Source organism: Sinocyclocheilus rhinocerous, unplaced genomic scaffold (assembly GCF_001515625.1).
Source record: "Sinocyclocheilus rhinocerous isolate Xijiao unplaced genomic scaffold, SAMN03320098_v1.1 scaffold50, whole genome shotgun sequence".
NCBI lineage: Eukaryota > Metazoa > Chordata > Actinopteri > Cypriniformes > Cyprinidae > Sinocyclocheilus > Sinocyclocheilus rhinocerous.
Window position 1 is genome coordinate 1401301 of NW_015641057.1, and position 10164 is coordinate 1411464.

General features: G+C 34.4%; 2 protein-coding genes across 2 annotated transcripts in view; both read left to right on the forward strand.

Moving 5' to 3' along the window:
• Positions 1–3866: 3866 nt before the first annotated feature.
• LOC107754517 (platelet-derived growth factor receptor beta-like) lies at positions 3867–6555 on the forward strand. The gene is made up of 4 exons (XM_016570993.1): positions 3867–4161; positions 4237–4310; positions 4927–5211; positions 6257–6555. Exons 2-4 carry the CDS (start codon positions 4268–4270, stop codon positions 6553–6555), a joined length of 627 nt encoding a protein of 208 aa, XP_016426479.1. The 5' UTR covers positions 3867–4161; positions 4237–4267.
• Positions 6465–10164, forward strand: part of LOC107754478 (platelet-derived growth factor receptor beta-like) — a 22556-nt gene continuing 18856 nt past the window's right edge. The window contains exons 1-4 of the mRNA XM_016570937.1: positions 6465–6541; positions 7462–7719; positions 8997–9127; positions 9379–9544. Coding sequence (XP_016426423.1) covers positions 7497–7719; positions 8997–9127; positions 9379–9544 — 520 coding nt within the window. The 5' untranslated portion in view covers positions 6465–6541; positions 7462–7496. The remainder of the gene's footprint in view (positions 6542–7461; positions 7720–8996; positions 9128–9378; positions 9545–10164) is intronic.

Consider the following 10164-nt stretch of genomic DNA (forward strand, 5'->3'; position numbering starts at 1 on the left):
TTATGGCCTCTCTCTTTCCTTTAGAGTTACCGTTCTTTAGTCTTTCATATTCTGTGTTTTTTAGCCAGTCTTTCTCTTTCTCTCCCTCTGAAAGGGTTTGATTCAGAGCTCTTTTCATTGCTGGGCTGCTTGGCAGCGAAATATTCCACCGTATTCATCTCGCCTTTTTTTCAGACGTTATGTTTTTTTTCCCTGGTGCTCTTGGTTTCACAGCAGCTTTCAGAGGATTCAGCACATTATAAAACTAGGAAACTAGCTGCAGCTCACAGACCTGATGTTTCTCATTTCAAAATTGCTTGTTTTTATTTGCATTGACTTTTAGTGCATCTACAGATGGTGTAAATGGTTTGTTCATTTATTTACATGATGGTCATCCTGCAGCATTTGTTCTCCAGACATGAAGGTCTCCTCAAATCAAGTTTTTTTTATTATTATTATTATTAATATTATTAATTGAAATGTGTATTTTCTAATTAAAAATAAATGCACATTTTTATTTTATTTTTTATTTTTTTTATAATGGTTAGTTAATTTACTCATAATCATCCTGCAGTGTGTGTGCTCCAGACATGAATAATTAATCAAATCACATGTCTCATTGAGGATAAGTGTGTTGGTTATTTTATTTTATTTACCTTTAAATGTATTTAAATTTAATTTTAAATTTAAATGTATACACATTTTATTAAATTAGTGTTTTTTAATTTTATTTGATTATTTTATTTAAAGATTATTTCTTCACATTATTTTTATGCATTTCAATAGTTGTTCCAAACCTGTATATAACTGACATATTGCTTTTTGCTGCTTGTCATTGTTCCTAATGTCTAGTTTAGTGTTTCATTGCATTGTTTGGCATGCCATCAGGGCTGAGTATATGAATGAGTACAAAAATAGTAAATGTTTGAATGAGTGTCCTGCAGTGTGGCCTTGCACTGTAAGAAAAAATGATGGAAAAACAGAAAAGGTACTGGTCATTTTCAGCCAGAACATCCTTTAACTCTAAAACTCATGCAACACGTAACTCAAAAACAGATACAACACTTGTGAAAAATCAGGAAATGATCATATTAACACAGTACATTGTGCCCTATTTTTACAGTCTTTTCTTATATGTGTAAACACGACTCCTGGGGTCTCTGAGCGCGTCCCCTGTGTATTGGAGATCATGAGAAAGTTTCCAAGTCTTTTCTGGGAATACACACTGGACAAACTCCTCCTAAAGCAACTATAACAGCACTCGAGGCTCCTCGTTCTCTTATACGTCGCTCCTGAGGGACCGGCAGCACTTTATGAAGTACACTTTTCTTCTGGCAGTATATTAGGCACGAGAGAGATGCAGGATTTGTGCGGGATGCTTGATTTTGATTGCTTCGGTGAGATAGTGCTAAGAGTTGTAAAACACACAATAGCACATTATTGCTTCCTTTTGATTGCCTTGTCGGAAAATGTTTTCAATATGGTGCATCTGCGTTAAACAGCATCAGATCTCACAGTTAACCAGTGGAGTAAATACTACAACCGAAAATATAATATAGTGAACATTCATGCTGTTAAGGCAAGACACCCCAGGTAAATAGACTACATTAGAGTTGTGTCTTGCCTTTAGCTCAAGTTTATTAGAGCAGGAGGATGATTTCTTATTGAAAGTTATCTGCTTTATTTCATGAAGCAACTCTTGAGTTTAATCGTGTGGCTAAAAATAGTCATGATTAGATCACCCTGCCGAACATCTTTTACGAGTTAAGAACATTTCTCCAGAGTTACGCATTTCACTCTTTTTCCAGCGACTCCCTCGAAGGATTCCTCCTCCGTTTTTTTTGCTCTCCGCCTCTTCTCTGCGATATGTTCTTCCGCCCTCTCAAGTTTTCCCACCCTGATTTTGCACCCAGTGATCCAGCTTTAACTGTTTCCAGGCCTCTAAAACACTCACCCCCACTCCATTCATCCGTTTATCCATTTCCACCCCCAACAACCCCATTACGATTAACCCTAGTGTTTACTTACACACACACACACACATACATCCTGGAGGATTTGGGTCTTTTGTGACCTCTGGCCTCTGTGAATGATCTCTAGAACACCTTGAAAGGGATCAAATCTCTCATAATTAGACAGATCCTGTAAACTTTAATGTTTGTATGCAGTTTTAGAAGCACTGAAAGATACTCGCATGCATTTTGGAAGTAAATAGTGCTAAAGTCTTAAATATTACAGACTTTATCTAGTTTTTCAGACATCTTTATTAGTTGTGTAAGTCAGTCCTTACTAGTACTAATAGTGCAGATAATAATGTGATCAATGTATTAACACTAACCAGCGTTGTTTTAGTATCATTGATATACTGTTTTGTAAATATTTTGAATTAGATGTTTTTTTATGTTTTTTTTTTTCATTTTAATTTTAGTTGAATTTTTAGTAATTTTGTTCTGTTTTTGTTATTTTTAAATGTCCATATAGTTTTTTATTATTTTATATTTATTCGTTAATTTGTTTAATTTGAGTTTTTACTACTATTTACAAGCAAGTTACTTTAGTACTTAACAATTTGAACTAATCAAAGACGAGAAATATTTCCTTGACAAATAACTGAAATAAAAGTTTTTATTATTTTATTTTATTTTATTTTATTTCAGTTAATGTTTAAGTAGTGATTTTTTTTTGTTTAGTTTCTCTAATAACACTATTAATGTTGAGTTTGTGCATTGTCCTGCAGGATTGATTCCCCAAATCACGTGTATTGTTGTGGAGAAAAGCTTTATTTTATTTTATTTTATTTCTGTTTTTCTGTTTTTATTATGCTGTTGTTTTGTTGGGATGCTCACCATGACCACAGTAGATGCCAGTGAATGTGCCGCAGTGAAAAATGCAACAATAACAGCGTTTGTGAAACATGCTACTGTTTGTGTGCAGTCAGGCATGTGTGTCCCTCTCTGAAGCCTGTGTGAGAAACGACCCGTGTGTTATTCCACAGCGCTGGACACACGGGAGGCACATCCAGTCAAAGTTAAAGATCCTGTCGTGGAAATACAGTCATAAACTCATGACTGCACGAGTTTTTAAAAGAACTTCACTAGAGGAATTTGTCACACTTGGGTCAATTTTCTCTTTTGTAAAAATAAATGTCGAGGTGAGTTTGGTAAGATTGCTGTTTCCTTTAGCTTTGAGCCGAATCAATCCTGAGTTGTTTTCCTTCCGTCTGCAGAGTCTAAACGTGTCCTGCTCTGGAAGACAGCATGAAGAGTTTCAGCCGGTCCCAACTGACTGCCATGACAACAAAGTCAGTCCTTACTAGTACTAATAGTGCAGATAATAATGTGATCAAACCTCTATGTATTAACACTAACCAGCGTTGTTTTAGTATCATTGATGTACTGTTTTGTAAATATTTTGAATTAGATGTTTTTTTTATGTTTTTTTTTTTCACTTTAATTTTAGTTGAATTTTTAGTAATTTTGTTCTGTTTTTGTTATTTTTAAATGTCCATATAGTTTTTTATTATTTTATATTTATTCGTTAATTTGTTTAATTTGAGTTTTTACTACTATTTACAAGTTACTTACTTTAGTACTTAACAATTTGAACTAATCAAAGACGAGAAATATTTCCTTGACAAATAACTGAAATAAAAGTTTTTATTATTTTATTTTATTTTATTTTATTTCAGTTAATGTTTAAGTAGTGATTTTTTTTTGTTTAGTTTCTCTAATAACACTATTAATGTTGAGTTTGTGCATTGTCCTGCAGGATTGATTCCCCAAATCACGTGTATTGTTGTGGAGAAAAGCTTTATTTTATTTTATTTTATTTCTGTTTTTCTGTTTTTATTATGCTGTTGTTTTGTTGGGATGCTCACCATGACCACAGTAGATGCCAGTGAATGTGCCGCAGTGAAAAATGCAACAATAACAGCGTTTGTGAAACATGCTACTGTTTGTGTGCAGTCAGGCATGTGTGTCCCTCTCTGAAGCCTGTGTGAGAAACGACCCGTGTGTTATTCCACAGCGCTGGACACACGGGAGGCACATCCAGTCAAAGTTAAAGATCCTGTCGTGGAAATACAGTCATAAACTCATGACTGCACGAGTTTTTAAAAGAACTTCACTAGAGGAATTTGTCACACTTGGGTCAATTTTCTCTTTTGTAAAAATAAATGTCGAGGTGAGTTTGGTAAGATTGCTGTTTCCTTTAGCTTTGAGCCGAATCAATCCTGAGTTGTTTTCCTTCCGTCTGCAGAGTCTAAACGTGTCCTGCTCTGGAAGACAGCATGAAGAGTTTCAGCCGGTCCCAACTGACTGCCATGACAACAGGTAACAGACTAAACAAACCCCCAAAATAATGTTACTGTCAAGACTTAGCCAAATAAACTCAAACCTAAAGCTCAGTATATTCTGCACATGACTCATTTAATGTATAGAACTCAGAAGGCTTTCTTTTACTGCTTATTTCACACTTTTGGTTATTAAAAACAAACGGTGCCAGATGCAAATAGATAAAGTGTAATAAATCTTAAATGTGTATTTTGGATGTTTTTTTCCACTCTTTTGAAACAAGACATGTTATAGAAGCAAAATAGTTTAAAATCGTAAAATTAACCAATGCATTGCCTGTAGTGTTTTGCCTTAAAACCTACCTTAAAATTGTGATAAATTAGGTTATTGTAATTGAAATCTACAGATGCATATAGATAAAATGTTTGAACAAAGACATGTTGTAGAAGCAAAATAACCCAGAATCTTAAAATGGAGCAATGCATGCAAAAGAATATGGTTATAATTAACAAACAAAATAAAAATGGCATTAAAATATTCATTCCGAAATTCTCATGACGTGTTTTTCTTAAATGATTTATGCACACCTTGAGTTGTTGTAGAGCTGTGTTGTTTGAGTGAAGCTGTGCTAATCTGAATGCTGGTTTGTGTGCAGGTTTGCTCCTGCTCTGTCTGGGTAGCTCAGGTCTGGAGCTCAATCCCAGCGTCTCTCAGGTCATCCTCTCCATCAACTCCTCCTTCAGCATCACCTGCTCCGGCTGGAATGACGTCACCTGGCGCTTCAAACGGGAGGAGAAAGTTCCGGAGTTCCACGTCGAGAAGCCAAGTTTGTCCTCCAGCGTTCTCAGTCTGGAGCAGGTGACGTGGAGACACACGGGCGTTTATGTGTGTTCGGAGAACGGGACAGATGAGACCAGAGAGGTGGCCGTCTTTGTGCCTGGTAAGAACTCATGAAAAGATTCAAAACTAGTTCATTTGTAAATTACTTTACTAGTAGGTCGAGTTTAAAAAAAACAACATATATCATTTATTTGAACATTTGAACATTAGAAATGCTAATTTTAACATCAAAACATGTTTTAGGTAGTTTTGAATGGGATTTTTTCATTCATATAACGTTGTGTGATTTTTATTTGATTTATTTACCCACTTCCATATTTTTTTCATTTATTTGTGTATTCATTTATTGTTCCTCAAATAGATTATTTTGTTCATTCACTCATGCGTGTGAATTCCTTTACTGATTCTAACATTGATTTGTTCGTTCACTCACTCACTCACTCACTCACTCATACGTTCATTCATTTGGGGATTCTCACATTGATTTAATGAAGTCATGCATTCATTCATTTATTATTTCTCATATTGATTTAGTTCACTCACTTATGCATTTATTTATTATATTCTCACAGTGATTTATTTGTTCATTCACTCATGCATTCATTCCTTTATTGATTCTAACATTGATTTGTTCGTTCACTCACTCACTCTCTCACTCACTCTCTCACTCACACTCTCACTCTCTCACTCACTCACTCACTCACTCTCTCACTCTCTCACTCACTCTCTCACTCACACTCTCACTCTCTCACTCACTCACTCACTCACTCTCTCACTCTCTCACTCACTCTCTCACTCACTCACTCACTCTCTCACTCACTCTCTCACTCACTCACTCGCCTTAAAACCTACCTTAAAATTGTGATAAATTAGGTTATTGTAATTGAAATCTACAGATGCATATAGATAAAATGTTTGAACAAAGACATGTTGTAGAAGCAAAATAACCCAGAATCTTAAAATGGAGCAATGCATGCAAAAGAATATGGTTATAATTAACAAACAAAATAAAAATGGCATTAAAATATTCATTCCGAAATTCTCATGACGTGTTTTTCTTAAATGATTTATGCACACCTTGAGTTGTTGTAGAGCTGTGTTGTTTGAGTGAAGCTGTGCTAATCTGAATGCTGGTTTGTGTGCAGGTTTGCTCCTGCTCTGTCTGGGTAGCTCAGGTCTGGAGCTCAATCCCAGCGTCTCTCAGGTCATCCTCTCCATCAACTCCTCCTTCAGCATCACCTGCTCCGGCTGGAATGAAGTCACCTGGCGCTTCAAACGGGAGGAGAAAGTTCCGGAGTTCCACGTCGAGAAGCCAAGTTCGTCCTCCAGCGTTCTCAGTCTGGAGCAGGTGACGTGGAGACACACGGGCGTTTATGTGTGTTCGGAGAACGGGACAGATGAGACCAGAGAGGTGGCCGTCTTTGTGCCTGGTAAGAACTCATGAAAAGATTCGAAACTAGTTCATTTGTAAATTACTTTACTAGTAGGTCGAGTTTAAAAAAAACAACATATATAATTTATTTGAACATTTGAACATTAGAAATGCTAATTTTAACATCAAAACATGTTTTAGGTAGTTTTGAATGGGATTTTTTCATTCATATAACGTTGTGTGATTTTTATTTGATTTATTTACCCACTTCCATATTTTTTTCATTTATTTGTGTATTCACTCACTCACTGACTCACTCACTGACTCACTCACTCACTCATACGTTCATTCATTTGGTGATTTTCACACTGATTTAATGAAGTCATGCATACATTCATTATTACTCATATTGATTTGTTCATTCATTCACTTATGCATGTATTTATTTGATTTTCACAGTGATTTATTTGTTCATTCACTAATGCATTCATTCATTTATTGATTGATTCTCACATTGATTATTTTCATTAATTATCATTATCGTTCATTTAATAATTCTTACATGAATTAGTTAATTCATTTATTCATTTACTTACGCATTCATTCATTTATTGATTGTCAAAATGATTCATTCTGTCATTCACTCACACATCGATTCTCACATTGATTTTTTTGTTCACTCACACAATTCATTTATTAATTCTCACATTAATTTGTTCATTCACTCAGGCATTTATTCTTTTATTATTCTCAAACATTCATTCATTTATTAATTCTCATATTGATTCTTTCATTCACTTACTCAACTCACTCACGCATTCATTCATTTATTATTTCCCATATTGATTTGTTTGTTCATTCATTCATGCATCCATCCATTTGATGCTTACATTCATTCATTTGTGCATTTATTTACTTATCCATTCATTTGTTCACACACACACACACACACTGATTCTCTGATTCTGTCCTCCTCAGATCCTGAGGTGTGGTTCCTGGAGAACGATCATTTAATGGTGACTAAGACGAAAGAAGAAGGCACGATCCCATGTCTGGTGACAAATCCCTCGATAAACGTCACGCTGTACGAGAGTGACTCTGAGATAATGGTGGAGGGTTCGTACAACCCCAGCGTGGGCTTCAGCGCCGCCCTGGAGGACAGAACCTACAAATGCAAAGGAGAGCTAAACGGAGAGGAGAAAGAGTCCGTCAGCTTCTATGTCTTCAGTATATTTGGTACCTTTGCATCTTGATCCAATCCTTTTTTTATATTATTAAAAGGGTCTTTTTTTGCTCAAATGCTGTTCATTTATTGCTCAGTAAACTTACTGATATTTCCAGTTGTGCTTTAAGTATCAACTTTGTCTCAAATGTTCAAAACAGACTATAATAAGTCACTACCAGTAAAAGTACAGAGCAATAAAATATTGAGATTATTTTCTTTGCAAATCTGAGCAGACAACAAAAGTTTGCTCTCCATTTAATCTCATTATTTTCTTTACTGCCAAAAATGACGTTCTTTCTCAGTATTTTTGTCTTGTACAGTATTTCAGTACAAATATCTAAATTTTCTTAAATCAAGATACATTTACTTGATAAACAAAATAACTTGCGATGTTCTTGTTTTCAGGGAAATCTATCAAAATTAAAGGATTTTTGCTCAATTCAAAGGGAAACAAGATTATTTTTCTGACCCCACTGGCAGATATTGATGACTATTTTGAAGATTTGTTTTACTGTAATGAAACAAGACAAAAAGACTTTGTGTAGTGTATTCAGCCCAATTTATTTCAGTGATGATTCAATTTAGCTCAATAACAGAGTCAGTGTTGCAAAATGCATGAAACTATGAAACTAATTCAGTTTTAGTAAAGCAAGTAATTAATTAAATAAATATATATTTTTTTTTGCATTTTTGTCTTTTTTTCAGTACAAATACATAAACATTCTCAAATCAAGATACATCAAGTTAAGAAGCAAAATGCTTTAAGATATTAATTCTTGTTTTCTGAAAAAAATGTTTTAATTAAAATAATGAATATAATTTTTATAAATACCAACAAAAATATCTGCCAATAGGGCAAGAAAAAGTATTTATTTATTTATATATTTATTTATTTTTTTGTTTGACTCAAGTTTATTTTTCTGACCTCATTGGCAGATATTTGCTCTGGTTTTAAGCATAAACAAGCATTTTTTTTAGTGTAGGAGAAAGGATTTTCATATTTGTCCTAGACATATGGTCTGCTAATGCTTTAATATTACAGACATTTATGACTGTATTTACCATTCATGTATCAACATTACAGGCAGTTATTTGCTGTTTTGAGTTAAAACGCTCACCATTTTCTTTTCATTTGTATTTGTAAGACGGTTAAATCATGGAGAGAGTCCATGTGTTGCACATCTGTGTCATCATTAACCGGACCGAGTCTCTCACAAACACATCAGATGATTTGTTTTCCATCAAACAATAGCCGTTTTTGTTCTTTCTTTCACACACATGGCTTCAGCTCCCGAGGCTCTGGATCCCTACATCAACGCCTCCAAAACGGTCCTGAAACAGGGCGAGACGCTGAACGTCAACTGCACCGTTCACGGCGTGGAGCTCGTCTTCTTCTCCTGGGACTTTCCCCACAAAGACGTGAGTGGGCTCAACTCTTTGTTTTCATTATTTTCTCGAGCACTTAGCGCTCCCGTGAGAAGCTCCGCATGTTGAAATGAGCTCAAGATGTGCAGCCACACCTTCGTGAGGAGCACATGTTTTTATTATGAGAAAAAAAGTCTGTTAAAAGAAAAGAAATACCCCTGAAAATCAGTTTCCGGGAGCAAATATTGCATGCTAATGGAAAAGTTGATTTCTGACACTGAAACCCCAAATGTGTTGCCCCTCAGGTGGGGGACATTGAGCCCTTGACTGACGTCCTGTCGTCCATGAGCATGCGGTCCTGTCTCAACATCACAGACGTGTCTCTGGCCAGATCAGGACAGTATGTTTGTCACGTGCATGAGGGTGTGCTGAACCAGAGAGCTTCAGCCAGTATAGACATCACTGTACTGGGTAAGAGCTGCAGATGCATCACATTTACATAAAGTACAGAATACTTTATGTAAATGTGATGTTTAATATTTAATCACAAATATTTAATATTTAATCAGAGTCTGGCTACTCAAATCAGTGAAGGTCAACAACAGGGTTATTATAGTAAATTAAAACTAAAACCATGAAAACCTTTCATTACATGAACTTTAAATGAAAAAAAAAAAAGTTTTTTTTTTTTGAATTATTTTAAATTTTAATTAATAATTTTAATTCAGTTATTTTATTTCAGCCAACTGCCATAGCCACATTTCTTATTTTCATTTAGTTTAACTTTATGTATTAAAATAACTAAAACTAAAACTGAAATAAAAATGAATAAAAACCATATAGACTTATAAAAACCAGGTTATTGTAGTTAACTAAAATTTAAACCATGAAAAAAGGTTCAATACATAAAGTAAAAAATTTTATTTAATTTTTTAAAAATTTATATTTATTAAATATTTTTTACTGTTTTACTATTAAATTATTTTTACATTTATTTATTTCAGCTAGTTTGCTATTTTCATTTAGTTTAACTTGAACTAAAATAACGAAAACCGAAACAAATAATAAAAAATATATTTAAATAAATAAAA